The sequence below is a fragment of the Nerophis ophidion genome, linkage group LG03 (assembly GCF_033978795.1).
Source record: "Nerophis ophidion isolate RoL-2023_Sa linkage group LG03, RoL_Noph_v1.0, whole genome shotgun sequence".
Classification (NCBI taxonomy): Eukaryota; Metazoa; Chordata; class Actinopteri; order Syngnathiformes; family Syngnathidae; genus Nerophis; species Nerophis ophidion.
This window is the reverse complement of record NC_084613.1, coordinates 73,211,053-73,227,377: the sequence shown is the minus strand read 5'-3', so window position 1 is coordinate 73,227,377 and position 16,325 is coordinate 73,211,053. Positions and strand designations below refer to the sequence as shown.

Sequence of the window (16,325 nt, the reverse complement as noted above, 5' to 3'; positions counted from 1 at the left end):
ATCACCAAAAATTTATTCTTGGGCGCGGCCACCGCTGCCGCTTACTGCTCCACTCACCTCCCAGGAGGTGATCAAGGGTGATGGGTCAAATGCAGACGATAATTTCTCCACACCTAGTGTGTGTGTGTGACTATCAGTGGTACTTTAACTTAACTTTAACTCTTGGGTCACAGTATATTAGTTAAAGTGGTGGCTCGATATCATAAAAAAAAAAAAAAAAAGAGTATCGGATGATATCAGCCTGTATCTAAAATGTCTGACAAACTACGATCTGTAGTTCACATCTAAATATCCTCCAATAAGCACACAAGGTTGGTCTTTTCTTGTATTTGAGTCAAGTCATTTACAAAAGCAACTAAATAACAGCTGAGCACACAAACCGAACATATGTAACATATCCTTAATTGACAAACACATTTAACATTTAATATTATAAACAAGTATCAAACAGTTATAGTTGCATTTATTCACAGGTACAAAAGCGTATTCGAAAGTGTCTAGTAAAAAGCATGTTGGCATTATTTGCTGCGGCATGAGTTTAATTTAAGGAGTTATTGTAACCATTAGGTGTCACCAAAAACAAATTGGCACTCCACTTTAGCTTATAAACAGCTGTTCTAGTGTTTTTTTTCATACCTAACATTGTTCTCCAACTAATTCCACTTGATCAAGTCTTTTTTAACATTCCACACAAGTGCTGTCCCTATACCAATATTTTGGTACCGGTACCAGTAATACTTTTTGGTACTTTTTGATACTTATCTAAATAAAGTGGACCACAAAAAAATCCATAATTGGCTTTATTTTAACAAAAAATCTTACGGTACATTAAACGTATATTTCTTATTGCAGGTTTGTCCTTAAATAAAATAGTGAACTTATAAGACAACTTGTCTTTTAGTAGTAAGTAAGCAAACAAAGGCTCCTAATTTAGCTGCTGACGTATGCAGTAACATATTGTGTCATTTATCATTCTATTATGAGGACAAGTGGTAGAAAATGAATTATAAATGTACTTATTCATTTACTGTTAATATCTGTCTACTTTGGATCGTGAGATCGACAGGCAGATCGGTGCGGCGTCTTCAGTAATGCGGACGTTGTATCGATCCGTTGTGGTGAAGAAAGAGCTGAGCCGGAAGGCAAAGCTCTCAATTTACCGGTCGATCTACGTTCCCATCCTCACCTATGGTCATGAGCTTTGGGTCATGACCGAAAGGATAAGATCACGGGTACAAGCGGCCGAAATGAGTTTCCTCCGCCGTGTGGCGGGGTTCTCCCTTAGAGATAGGGTGAGAAGCTCTGCCATCCGGGAGGAACTCAAAGTAAAGCCGCTGCTCCTTCACATCGAGAGGAGCCAGATGAGGTGGTTCGGGCATCTGGTCAGGATGCCACCCGAACGCCTCCCTAGGGAGGTGTTTAGGGCACGTCCAACCGGTAGGAGGCCACGGGGAAGACCCAGGACACGTTGGGAAGACTATGTCTCCCGGCTGGCCTGGGAACGCCTCGGGGTCCCCCGGGAAGAGCTAGACAAAGTGGCTGGCGAGAGGGAAGTCTGGGCTTCCCTGCTTAGGCTGCTGCCCCCGCGACCCGACCTCGGATAAGCGGAAGAAGATGGATGGATGGATGGATGGATCTGTCTACTTTCTATTTCAACATGTTATATCTATACGGTGTGTAGTGAAGCATGTTCAGCTATTCCTCGTCCTGCAGAGATGATACTTGAAAGAAGCTCACTTTATTTGTCGCCATGGAGATAAGGATTAGTGATTTAGAAGTAGCTAAAACACTGCCGAATGGGGCTGGACTTTAACCGCTAGCTAGCTAGCCATGTCTTAAAGGCCCACTGAAATGAGATTTTCTTATTTAAACGGGGATAGCACGTCCATTCTATGTGTCCTACTTGATCATTTCGCGATATTGCCATATTTTTGCTGAAAGATTTAGTAGAGAACATCGATGATAAAGTTCGCAAATTTTGGTGCTGATAAAAAAGCCTTGCCTGTACTGGAAGTCGCAGACGATGACATCACAAGGGTGAGGGCTCCTCACGTCCTCACATTATTTATAATGGGAGCCTCCAACGGCAAGAGCTATTTGGACCGAGAAAACGACAATTCCCCCATTAATTTGAGCAAGAATGAATGATTTGTGTATGATGATATTGATAGCAAAGGACTAGAAAAAAAAAAGTAAAAAAAAAAAAGGCGATTGCATTGGGACGGATTCAGATGTTTTTAGACAGATTTACTAGGATAATTCTGGAAAATCCCTTATCTTTCTATTGTGTTGCTAGTGTTTTAGTGAGATTAAATAGTACCTGATAGTCAGAGGGGTGTGTCCACGGGTGTCTTGACGCCAGTGTCTGAGGGAAGTCAACGGCAGCTGCATGGACGGCGCAAGCTCAGCTGATGTCCGGTAAGAGGCAACTTTTTACCACAATTTTCTCACCGAAACCTGCCGGTTGACAAGTGGGTCCATGTTCGCTTGACCGCTCTGATCCATAGTAAAGCTTCACCTCCGGGAATTTTAAACAAGGAATCACCGTGTGTTTGTGTGGCTAAAGGCTAAAGCTTCCCAACTCCATCTTTCTACTTTGACTTCTCCATCATTAATTGAACAAATTGCAAAAGATTCAGCAACACAGATGTTCAGAATACTGTTTAATTGCGCGATGAAAAGAGACGACTTTTAGCCGCAAATAGTGCTGCGCTAATATTTCCTGACAGTCCGTGACGTCACGCGCACGCGTCATCATTCCGCGACGTTTTCAACAAGAAACTCAGCGGGAAATTTAAAATTACAATATAGTAAACTAAATCGGCCGTATTGGCATGTGTTGCATTGTTAATATTTCATCATTGACATATAAGCTATCAGACTGCGTGGTAGGTAGTTGTGGGTTTCAGTAGGCCTTTAAAGCACCTCTTCCTGAGGGCATTTCAGTGTTATAACTTCACCTTTATCGTTAGATTTTAAGCCAAAATGCGTCCGTTCTCCCTTTTCTGTCTACACACTGTGTCTGCTTGTAAGTACTCTGTGATTGTGCGCTACCGACCATGCTCGTCTGCTCGTAAACCAACAATGACACGATGTGACCAATGTCGCTAAAAGTTGCATTGGGACACCACTGATATTAGATGTATTGTTGTTGGAGTTTCAAAGTTTTACTGTGATTTGGAGGTGTGTTGACAGATGACATCATGTACTTTTGCATCTCAGGATCTCTATGTAGTTGTTCATCTAGTCAGTTGGACAGACAGGATCACAACTTTGTATCGGACGTTTTTAATATTCTGATGCTAGAAATAAAGAGCACCTGTGTTTGATTTTGTCTTTTCTGACTTATAAATGTTGTTACATTGTTGGATACTGAAGCTCTTAGCCAGAGGGGGAGGAGCTAACCAAGTTTCAATCTGTGCGGAAAACACCAAAAAGTAGTTTTTTAATCTAAACTTGGCATGCGTATAATAATACCGATGTGCGACATGCAGTGACATAAACGCTGGTAAAACAGCTGTTTTTTATGCACAGTCCGTTTTGATCAGTGTATAGCTGTACTTAATGTTGTGACTGTATATTATGTTTATTAGGTTTATTTTTGACTGTCTGGACAAAAAATTGCGGCTACAACTGCATAATACATATTTAAACATGTATCTTAAAATGATAAATTATGATACAGTACTTTTGTAGATGCTGGGGTGTGGTTTCAAGCGCCTCAAGACACAAACATTTTGCAGGCAAATAAAAAAAAACTATTTATAAAAGTGACTGTTGAGCAAAATTTGCGCACAATGTACACCAAAGCATATTAAATGTATGTATTGTGTATTGTATATATGCATGTCCAGTATAAGTGTTTTAAATGTAGATTAAAATCATATTGGGTCCCCTTTCAGTGATTGCTTGACTGCTGCTACTTTGCTCAGCAACAGAAATTGGCCAACGTTTTTCCCCAACATCTTAAATGACGACTGGCTTTATCTGCTCGGGCCTCTGAATGTACGTGGACACGACAGAACGTTGATATGTGGTCATGTCTGATCCTCTGCGCTGATGTAGAGTCCTCCTGTAGATGGCGCTAACTTTCTTCCTGAAATATTGCCCTGATAGGACGTACAACAGAGGGTTCAGGGCACTGTTAAGTATTGCGATATAGGCAGAAACTTGCCCTCCTATGTCCAAAGCGTGGGACCACAGTTTGACATCTAGTACATGGACGTCGCAGAGGGTGTCGAAAAAGGTGAAGACTTGAAAGGGCCCCCAGCAGAGGATGAAGAGCACCGTAACGGCGTACAACAACACCGAGGCCTTTGTGTCGTTGACGTCGTGGAGGCCTACGGTATCTTTCCTCTGAGCTAAAGCCTTGATTATAGCCCTGCTGCTGAAGACGATCACCAGAGCAGGCAGGACAAAGCCAACAATGTTCAGAAGAAGCTGATTGGCTAACTTCCAGGAAATTCCGTAGTCCAATAGACAGGCGGTGATCTGGAATTCCTCATTGTAGGTTGCTTTTCTGTGCAGCACGGTCGGCGTGCTGAGCAAGAACCCTAAAATCCACAGGAAGACGCAGGTAACCTTAGCGTACCGCGTCCGTCGCAGCCACCTCGCCTTCATGGTCCTCACGATGGCCAGATAGCGGTCGACGCTGATCATCACCAGGGTGTAGACGCTGGTGTAGAAGTTCACCATAATGACGCCGTTGACCATTTTGCACAAGGTGTCGCCGTACAACCAGTTGTAGTCGTTGAGAATGTTGGCGCCCCAGAAGGGGAGGCCGCAAAGGACCGCAAAGTCGGCAACGGCCAGGTTGCTCAGGTAGACTTCTGCCACGGTCAGTCGATCCTTGTGAGCGAGGAACACGCACAGGACGAAGGCGTTCAAGAGGAGGCCGAGCACGGATACAGTGAAGATGTACGGCGGGACAATGAGGCGGATGGCGGCAAACTCGGCGGACGTGAAGAAGTCGGATTGGAGCGACGAGCTGCTGTTTTCAGGAACCGCCGTCGTCACAAGCTTCACTGGCTCCATGGTCTGCAGAACGACAACATTTATCTAGTCGGTACCCTTTTACCATAGTCTGGTATTTTCGTAAGTATTAAATCAGGAAGGCATAACCTATAAATAAAAACTAAAAGCTTTTGGTGGAAGATTTTTTTACATTTGAAATGGAACTGTTGTAGTCAATATAACCCCAACTATCTTTTCTAGTGTCTCACATCATTTTACATGAACTGGAAATTAGTCTGTTTGCTAATAAACGGACGTTCAAACGCAAATCCCTTATCCATACTTCTACAATTTTACAGATTTCAGTGGTAATGGTTATGATAATCAATCAATGTTTATTTATATAGCCCTAAATCACTAGTGCTTTAAAGTGTCAATGATAATTAGTTTATTTGGAACATGCAAACATGTACTTACCGACAGTATAAACAGTTTCTCAATACATGTCTGAAAAAGAGTAAGGAGAAACATAGCTTATGTTTAATCTTACCCCTCCTTTTTTTTTTTTTGTTTCATAGCAAGTTGTAAAATGTTTTTGATTTCTTGTGCGTAACACAAACAAATATCAGTAAAGTCCTCATGAATAAATAGTTGTTTATAAATTCACATAATGAGATGAATAAGAGTATCTTGTTTTTCGATAAGGTTGAGGATGTTTATCAAGATTTTTTTTCCCTTGTACTTTGTAAACACTTTGAATTAGAACACTTCTTCAAACTGGATAATTTTAGCGCATTGTTTGATTTCTTCACTTAATCCGTTCCATAATTTAATTCTATATACTGATGTACTAAAGGTCTTAAGTGTTGTACGTGCATATGAATGTGTGAAGTACAATTCTCTTACTGTAAAAAATAATTGTCGTACATTATCTGACATTGTATACATTATTGCATGTAATTTTAGCTGTTTGCAAACGCACCAAATAATTGAATTTTTGAATTCTTATTTTTTGTATTAGCTTGTGTGTTTGCTCGTGAACAAAATGCCTTTGTATCGTCTGTAAATAGTACTAACTTCAAGTCCTTTGTAACTTTACAAGTGTTGCATGTACAGAGATAGGACAAATTTGGTTCCATTATTGAACCCTAGGGTACTCCAAAATATTTACTTAGATATGTAGAGGTGTGTTTGCCAGACTTTACGTATTGCTTGCTGTTAGTTAAGTTGCATTATATTGTAATTTTCTGTTTTTATTGTTCTGAGTTACATAGGAACCTTCCCTTCTTGTCTGGCCATTCCTAAATTTACAATAATCACCATGAACCAGAAAGTCGTCTGCAAGCTAACAATCTGACAAAATCAAACAGACAGTATGACAATTTTCCTTTTCCACCAATTGAGTCACAATTACAGAATTTTTGTCATCTGCAACGTAATTTTCCATGCACCAGAAACTACCCGGTTTCTTATCAGATGAACGTTGCTTCATGACTTTATCACTCATGTTCGCGGAATTTATTTTCAATCTTTGCTGTTTGAGTCACAAAGCTAAATAACTCAGAGGAACATGTCTAGATATCCTGCAGTCAGATTAATGAAGCTTGGAAGAGGATAAGTATGCACTGAAAGGACTGAGGGGTCACCTGGGGATCGTACATGTTACTCTCCAATTCAGAGATAATCACTTTATTACCCCAACAGAGCATTTTCTTATTAGTATTATCACATTTGCTATACAATACAAAATACATCTAAAAATATTGTACTCGCTATGTAATTGCGATGTATTAATTGCCTCATAAATGACTAATAACGTTAACATTATCACTTTGTTTTAAGTTTAGCTGCCTCAACAGACTTTCAGTTTTGAAATAACATCAGATGACTGATCATGCTAGGATAAAACTGCTGACTCTAGTTCCTCTTCTTAGTCATATGATTCCTATAAATGCTGGTATGCATGAGTCATCATAGAGATCCCTAAATATAAAGAATGCAACATAAAAAGTTCTTACCGTGATCCAAACTGACCGTAGAGCTCAAATGTGTGTGTGTATGCAACGAGAAGAGCTGTGAGCGTTTTTGTATATAGAGCAGCATTCTTGCACACGCTCGACACATCAGCTTGTTTATGAACATGAACCTGCTACGTGAATTACTCCAGGCCCCTAAATGGAGAACATTTTATAGAACAACTACCGGATTATCTTGGCTTAAACAAATCGTTAAGAACATTTGTAACTTTTATTGATTATTATGATGATTAGAAAATCATTATTTTCCTCCCCCGCATCATTGGAGACATTTCAATGCATAACCCTCTTTTTGCAAGCACTTCATGTGAATGTGCATTGACTTTCAGTTCAAACCCGGGCGAGTGTTTGGTATTTAGCAACATCTGGTGGTGAAGATACACATTGAAACTTGGATTGTTTTACTATTTTTTTTTATTTTAGTGTTCAATTTTTTTTAATCGATAATACAATGTATTTTGTATATTAACAAGGAAATTATATTGATTAATTATATATTTATATAATTGAATTTACATTACACAATTAGTTGTATTATTTATTTGAAATGTTTTAACCTGTTTACTGAATAGTTTTTTTTTTCTATTTTATGCCTGTAAATATACTGTAACAGGCTACTAGCAGTTTAAGTGGAGAACTAAACCAAGTTTCATTGTATAATGTGTACCACAGGGGTCACCAACCTTTTTGAAACCAAGAGCTACTTCTTGGGTACTGATTAATGCGAAGGGCTACCAGTTTGATACACACTTAAATAAATTGCTAGAAATAGCCAATTTGCTCAATTTACCTTTAATAAATATATATATATATATATATATATATATATATAAATGGGTATTTCTGTCTGTCTTTCCGTCGTACATTTTTTTCCCTTTCATGGAAGGTTTTTTTGTAGAGAATAAATGATGAAAAAAAACCACTTAATTGAACGGTTTGAAAAAGGAGAAAAAACGGATAACAATGAAAATTTAATTTTGAAACATAGTTTATCTTCAATTTCGACTCTTTAGAATTCAAAATTCAACCGTAAAAAAGAAGAGAAAAACTAACTAGTTCAAATCTTTTTGAAAAAAATTAAAAAATAATTTATGGAACATCATTAGTAGTTTTTCCTGATTAAAATTAATTTTAGAATTTTGATCGCATGTTTTAAATAGATTAAAATTCAATCTGCATTTTGTTAGAATATATAACAAATTGGACCAAGCTTTATTTCTAACAAAGACAAATAATTATTTCTTCTAGATTTTCCAGAACAAAAATTTTAAAAGAAATTCAAAAGACTTTGAAATAAGATTTAAATTTGATTCTAAAAATTTTCTAGATTTGCCAGAATATTTTTTGGGGATTTTAATCATAAGTTTGAATAAATATTTCACAAATATTCTTCGATAAATAAACAGAAGCTAAAATTAAGAATTAAAATAAAATGTATATATTATTCTTTACGAAAAAACACATATATTTACTTGAACATTGATTTAAATTGTCAGGAAAGAAGAGTAAGGAATTTTAAAGGTAAAAAGGTATGTGTTTAAAAATCCTAAAATCATTTTTAAGGTTGTATTTTTTCTCTAAAGTGGTCTTTCTGAAAGTTATAAGAAGCAAAGTAAAAAAAATAAATGAATTTATTCAAACAAGTGAAGACCAAGTCTTTAAAACATTTTCTTGGATTTTCAAATTCTATTTGAGTTTTGATTAATGCGAAGGGCTACCAGTTTGATGCACACTTAAATAAATTGCCAGAAATAGCCAATTTGCTCAATTTACCTTTAATAAATAAATCTATATGTATATATGTGTATATATATATATGTATGTATGTATGTATATATATATATATATATATATATATATATATATATATATATATATATGTATTTCTGTCTGTCATTCTGTCGTACATTTTTTCCCCCTTTCATGAAAGGTTTTTTTGTAGAGAATAAATGATGAAAAAAAAACACTTAATTGAACGGTTCGAAAAAGGAGAAAAACCGGAAAACATTGAAAATTAAATTCTGAAACATAGTTTATCTTCAATTTTGACTCTTTAAAATTCAAAATTCAACCGTAAAACAGAAGAGAAAAACTAACTAATTAGAATCTTTTTGAAAAAATTTAAAAAAGAATTTATGGAACATCTTTAGTAGTTTTTCCTGATTAAAATTAATTTTAGAATTTTGATCACATGTTTTAAATAGGTTAAAATCCAATGTGCACTTTGTTAGAATATGTAACAAATTGGACCAAGCTATATTTCTAACAAAGACGAATCATTATTTCTTCTAGATTTTCCAGAACAAAAATTTTAAAAGAAATTCAAAAGACTTTGAAATAAGATTTAATTTTGATTCTTAAGATTTTCTAGATTTGCCAGAATAATTTTTTTGAATTTTAATCATAAGTTTGAAGAAATATTTCACAAATATTCGTTGTTAAGTAAACAGAAGCTAAAATGAATAATTAAAATAAAATGTATATATTATTCTTTACAATAAAAAAATAAATTTACTTGAACTTTCATTTAAATTGTCAGGAAAGAAGAGGAAGGAATTTAAAAGGTAAAAAGGTATATGTGTTTTTAAAATCCTAAAATAATTTTTAAGGTTGTATTTTTTCTCTAAAAATGTCTTTCTGAAAGTTATAAGAAGCAAAGTAAAAAAATAAATGAATTTATTCAAACAAGTGAAGACCAAGTCTTTAAAACATTTTCTTGGATTTTCAAATTTTATTTGAGTTTTGTCTTGCTCAGAATTAAAATGAGCGAGACCAGCTTGCTAGTAAATAAATACAATTTAAAAAATAGAGGCAGCTCACTGGTAAGTGCTGCTATTTGAGCTATTTTTAGAACAGGCCAGCGGGCTATTCATCTGGTCCTTATGGGCTACCTGGTGCCCGCGGGCACCGCGTTTGTTACCCCTGGTGTACAATGACAATAAGGATTCCTAAACCTTAATTTATATACTTTTAAAATATATCAAGCACCAAGGATTGTCTCACAAACAGCAGGTGTGGTGAAATTATTCTCTGCATTTGACCCATCACCCTTGATCACCCCCTGGGAGGCGAGGGGAGCAGTGAGTAGCAACAATGGCTTCGCCCGGGAATCATTTTGGTGATTTAACCCCCAATTCCAACCCTTGATGCTAAGTGTCAAGCATTCCCAAAAAATAACTGTAGAATAGCAAACAATTAAATTTTTCATGAATGAAGTTATTTTTAAGCAAAGTTAATTTATAATTACTGCATTTATTATACTATGACTTATTTATTATGCAATTAAGTATACTAAAATGTATGTGTCTTCTCCCCACCAGCCATGTAGATTTGAGCGCTTTTAGGGCCAGTCTACTGACAGATATAAGTTAATTATAAGCTACTTTGCATTAGAAATGGCAACAGCGTAGGATGCATGTGCATGTACGAGCCAGTCTGCCCCACAACAAGAGAATAGAAAAAAAAGAAGGAGCTTATTGGGTACAGCGTCGGACTACAACGGCAGACTTGCGCAAAGCTCTTCCGGTAAATCTCTACCATATGTGCATATATCCGCTGATGTCATCAATGGGTTGAATTTCAAATGGCTCGTTTGGAGGAAGTATGAATAAAGGAAGGCAAGGTTACAGTGCCTCCATGGTTTGATTAAACATTTTTGTGACTTAAGCACTTCCAAAATCCGGTACCAATAGGTAAGAAACGTTGGTTTTGCATAATAGGTCCCCCTTAAGTAAAGCACTGAACCAAGTTTCATTGTATAGTGTTTACAAAGATAATAAAGAATCTTAAAGGGGAACTGCACTTTTTAAAAATGTTTGCCTATCGTTCACAGTCCTTTTTTAAAGACAAACGTTTTTTTATTTTGAATTCTAATTTGTAGTTATCAGCTCGTTCCAGGTGGCTAGCAAAACAGCTAACGGGAGCGATCCATTCTGCCTCTAAATAACTTTTTGAATGCATCAAAAACCGCCGACAATACTTCATTCAACCTGTATAATAACCAAGCTGTAGCGACATGGTTATTGTAAGAGCAAACACTAAGGAACTATTTTTTGATCATAAGCCTTAAGTTAGCTTCTGTGTCAGCACCTGAATGGCTTTTGAGTTTGTAATACACAACACAATGAGGTAGGACATCAATCTGTACTGACTGAAAAACATGAGCAATCTTATTACAGTTTCTGTAAAGTACTAGCCCAAATTTCATGTTTTGTTGGTACACAGCTAGCTTGACAGCATATGTACTGCAGTTGTACTAACACACATGATGTGCTGCGTGTATCATGATCAACATTTTAATGACTCACTGGATAGGCATTTGTTTGTTTGATCCAACTGGCCGGGGACCTTTCAAGTTGATTTTGGGTAAGCGTGCCATTTATGTTGGCATATCTTCGCTCCAAGTTCCGCATTTGCAGCGTCAAGTCACTCTCTGGGCTTCCGTCTGCTTTAACGTTTCACACTTTTCTTCATGCTTTCTTCTAGAAGCAACAGTTCATCCTCCGTATATTCAGGTTCAAAAAGATAAGGTTATAAATCCAAATTTTTACAAAAATAACCATCTTTGTTGGCTGTTACCAAGTCTGCTATGATTACAACACACTCACGTTTGTTTCTGAAAGTATAGAAACACACATTTGTTGGCGGAAGAGCACTGCTATGGAAACGGAAATAATTGCGCTGGGGAAATACAGTAAATATTGACCATATTACATATTGTTATGAAAGTCTTTTACTACATTATATATAGACTTGCAGTGTGTATATAAAACATTGATGGAGGGCTTTGAAGTTATTTCAGAGGGCTTTTGAAGGCTACAACGGTGACTACCATTAACCACATCTTGCAAGCGTTTGTTTTTTAATCAATATTTAAAATACCCCAAAAAAGACACAGGGTTTTTGTCTCTCGTAATGATTTTGAATGTTAGGCAACATTCCCCAAAAAATTGCAATTACCCTTTTAAAGCTTAATCGTATGACATATAAATGTTATATTTTTTAAATGCAATATTACAAAACTTTAACTATAAAAAAGCAAGCAGTTTTAATTTCTTCATAATTAAATGTTTTTAAGCAAACTTAATTTTGGATTAGTACATTTATTATGCTTTGATATAGAATTGAATATATTACTAATGAGGCGAACTGGCTCGGTTAGTAGAGCTGCCGTGCCAGCGACTTGAGGGTTCCAGGTTGGATCCCCGCTTCCTTCATTGATTGTCACTGCCGTTGTGTCCTTGGGCAAGAGACTTTACTCTCCTGCGCCCAGTCCCACCCACACTGGTTTAAATGTAACTTAGTTAATGGGTTTCACTATGTAAAGTGCTTTGAGTCACTAGAGAAAAGCGCTATATAAATACAATTCACTTCACGAGTAAATAATGTTTGAAATAGTTAATTTTTTTCCTATATTTATCAAATTACTATAATAAAATGCATAAATACACATATCAGTAGCCTTAATACTAACATACAGTACAATAGTAAAAAAAAATCTGAAAAAATTGTAATCCCTTGGACCCTGACCACAATGTTATTATTTGAGCTCTGTACACAAATCCAAACTACCATTTCAAATTGTGTAACCACAGCTGTTGTGCATTTATTTAATTTACATCATGGTTAGAAAGGATAAATATGACAGGACAATACATTTGAGGTGATTGTTACATTGCACACACGTACAGTATATATTTATATTCCAATGTAATATTTTTCTCATACAAACATGACACAGTTATTTTATAGCTGGTTAAACAGGAAAAATGCATGAAAACTATGACCAAAATACCTGCAACGACAATACAAAGCATATATTTGACATTTTTTTCTGTAGTTAAAGTTAGTTATCTCCTCCAGTGGTATTCCACAACAATTTTTAACCCCTCACAATGTGGTGGTTAAATACTGGCCTCCTTTTTGGTTTGCCTTGCCTTTATTTTGGGAAGATCCAGGAGTGTTTGTGTATGCACCCTCACCCCAACCTCTGAGTCAACATTGAGTGGGCTGTTTAATTGTTGTGTAGCGCAGGGAAGCAAAAAAAAAAAACCCACAGTACCACAAGACAAGTGAAAAAAAAAAAAGAGGCGTGACTGGAAACTTTGTCAGTGCCTTGAGTCGAAAAGGCCAAAATAAAAGAGTTAGCAGTCTGTAGTTGTCTGCTGCTCAGCCTGAGAGTTAAATGTGTTAAAATTACTTAATAAGGCTCTAATCTCTCCACTCATGACATTTGAAATGGTACAATGTGTATTTTTCAGCAAACAAGATTTTGCATCACCCTAACAACTTATAAATGTGCTAATTTGGGCACAACTGTAATTGTTTACATCACAGACACCATGAATTAAGTACAAAAATAGTCTGTACGGGAAAAAAAAAAAAATCTGATTTTTACAGTAAAATACATGGCACCTCAGTCTGTAAAATTTTACTGTAAAAATAAGTCATACCGTTTTTCCATATACAGTAAAATTTTACTGTAAAAATAAGTCATACCGTTTTTCCATTTGCAGATATACAATGTAAAATTAAAGGCCTACTGAAATGAGATGTTCTTATTTAAACGGGGGTAGCAGGTCCATTCTATGTGTCATACTTGATCATTTCGCGATATTGCCATATTTTTGCTGAAAGGATTTAGTAGAGAACATCGACGATAAAGTTCGCAACTTTTGGTCGCTGATAAAAAAAGCCCTGCCTTTACCGGAAGTAGCAGACGATGACGTCACAAGGCTTCTCACATCCTCACATTGTTTATAACGGGAGCCTCCAACAAAAAGAGCTATTCGGACCAAGAAAACGACAATTTCCCCATTAATTTGAGCGAGGATGAAAGATTTGTGGCTGAGGATATTGATAGCGAAGGACTAGAAAAAAAAAAAAAAAAGTAAAAAAAAAAAAGGCAGATTCAGATGTTTTTAGACACATTTACTAGGATAATTCTGGGAAATCCCTTATCTTTCTATTGTGTTGCGAGTGTTTTAGTGAGATTAAATAGTACCTGATAGTCGGAGGGGTGTGTTGATGCCAGTGTCTGAGGGAAGTCGACACAAGCTGCATGGACGGCGCAAGCTCCGCAAGTCTACGGTAAGAGGCGACTTTTTCCCACAATTTCCTCACCGAAACCTGCCGGTTGACATTTGGTCGGGAACCATGTTCGCTTGACCGCTCTGATCCATAGTAAAGCTTCACCACTGGGAATTTTAAACAAGGAAACACCGTGTGGCTAAAGTCTAAAGCTTCCTACCTCCATATTTCTACTTTGACTTCTCCATTATTAATTGAACAAATTGCAAAAGATTCAGCAACACAGATGTCCAGAATACTGTTTAATTGCGCGATGAAAAGAGACGACTTTTAGCCGCAAGTGGTGCTGCGCTAATATGTTCCCTGCAACTCGAGACGTCACGCGCACGCGTCATCATACGCGTCATCATTTCGCGACGTTTTCAAGACGAAACTCTAAATGCGGGAAATTTAAAATTGTAATTTAGTAAACTAAAGAGGCCGTATTGGCATGTGTTGCAATGTTAATATTTCATCATTGATATATAAACTATCAGACTGCGTGGTCTGTATTAGTGGGTTTCAGTAGACCTTTAATGTAGGTTTTACGGGAAAAAAAAAAAACTGCCAGGTCAGTTACCAGGATTTTACTGTAAAAATAACAGTATTTTGGTGTGAAAATTACTCTAAATTTTAGGGTAAAATTCTGGCGCCTGAGTTTTTTTTTCACAATGTGCGGAAATTTGATTATTAACAGTTTTGACAATTATTCCATTCATGATCCAAGCAAGTGTTTTTTATTTGTGAGCTGTTTGAATCATCTTTTTAATTTCCCCCAAAACTGACTGGTCGTCAGCCAATCGCTTGGCACATTAAGCAAAAAAACCTTTTACTCTCTGGCACTGATCCATGCGGTAACGCTGTCATGTTCCATGCGGGAGTCTGTCCTATTCGTCTGGTGACGGGGCGGCGGCGACATCGTCATTCTTGAACAGTGGTGGGTTTCTTGTCCACGTGACAACGGCAAGGCAGCGTTGTCAAATTTTTCCACTCTGGAACAGTTCTCCAAAAGTATTTGTTGCAGGGCATCCAGAACGCTGTTGCCGTGTGGCCGGGGCCTCAGACTCACAGCAGCCATGAACACGTTTGAGCAGAGGTGTCAACCATACGGCCCGTGGACCATTTGTGTCATATTATTTATCATTTTTTTTATAGTTTAGTATATATAAGTGCGGCCTGCGGTTTCCTGGTAAAAATATTATGGCAATCTTGAATCCCACTAGAAAAAAACACTAAATAACTGTGCAAACACAAATATGACAGCACAAGAAACAAAATGGGCAGCACAAGGAGAAACTTTCTTGAAAGGGGAACTGCACTTCTTGGAATTTTTTTAATCACTCACAGTCCTTATGTAAGACACTTTTTGGTTTATGGCCACATCCTTCTACTCGCCACATGAGAGGCATGATTTATAATCAAGACAAAACTTTCACCAGCTCAGCAGGAAGAGAGCAGCTCACCAGCTCAATATGTCAATATGGCAGAATAAGCTAGTTAGTGTGTTCAATGTGCAGCTAAAAGTAGGTCTATAACGTTAGCACTTATAATAACAATATCACTAATAGTTGTTTAATCTAAGGTCATGACATGTAATCGAATATTGTTGGCATTTTCTTGCTGTTTTATAATGGGTTTTATGGCTGCAATAGGCACAATGACTTCGTCACTCCCTTAAGCTTCATTGTTGCCTGATTTTGTTATGAGTTGGAATGTAAAAAAATAAATAAAAATAAAGGAAAACACATTTGTTACATACATACTTGCCAACCCTCCCGGATTTTCCGGGACACTCCCAAAATTCAGCGCCTCTCCCGAAGTTCTCCCGGAATAAATTTTCTCCCGAAATTCACGCCCCCTCCAGCTCCATGCGGACGTGAGTGGGGACAGCCTGTTTTCACGTCCGCTTTCCTGTTGTATAAACAGCTTGCCTGCCCAATCACGATACAACATCTACGGATTTTAATAAAAAACTGCACACACAAGGAGACGAAGCAGAAGAACGAGGAAGTTACAGCCATGGTGACGCCGTCTGTAACAGAGTGATTCTATGTTGTCTGTTGCCATCTCCTGGTGAATGTTGGCTATAGCGTTATGGGGTTGCTTTTTGATTGGCCAGCGATTTACGTGGTGTTGGGCACCTGACGGCAAGTGACTCTCGCCAGTACGCAAATGGCATAACAAAAGTTACTCAAATAGTGAAAGGTAAGTGTTTTTATTTTTAGTAACCAGCAAGCACAGTACAGTTAGTAGAACAACTGTGTTTTT

At 37.1% G+C, this 16,325-nt stretch overlaps 1 protein-coding gene and 1 long non-coding RNA gene across 3 annotated transcripts in view; one reads left to right on the top strand and one right to left on the bottom strand.

Annotated features, from left to right (window-relative positions):
* The window catches only part of LOC133550035 (uncharacterized), a 262,035-nt gene that overhangs the window by 3,644 nt on the left and 242,066 nt on the right, over positions 1-16,325 (top strand). The gene's annotated exons all lie outside the window — the stretch shown is intronic.
* On the bottom strand, positions 3,749-7,096 carry bdkrb1 (bradykinin receptor B1). 2 transcript variants are annotated; one of them, XM_061893748.1, is made up of 2 exons: positions 6,972-7,096; positions 3,749-5,037 (listed from the first exon to the last, which is right to left on the bottom strand). In XM_061893748.1, exon 2 carries the CDS (start codon positions 5,032-5,034, stop codon positions 3,967-3,969), a length of 1,068 nt encoding a protein of 355 aa, XP_061749732.1. In that variant the 5' UTR covers positions 5,035-5,037; positions 6,972-7,096; the 3' UTR covers positions 3,749-3,966. The 2 variants fall into 2 exon arrangements, with proteins under 2 accessions (XP_061749732.1, XP_061749733.1); XM_061893749.1 differs by lacking the exon at positions 6,972-7,096 and adding an exon at positions 5,431-5,455.

Bases quoted from the DNA above. Each gene is read 5' to 3' on its own strand.
- bdkrb1 (XM_061893748.1), bottom strand. From the start codon at position 5,034: ATGGAGCCAGTGAAGCTTGTGACGACGGCGGTTCCTGAAAACAGCAGC.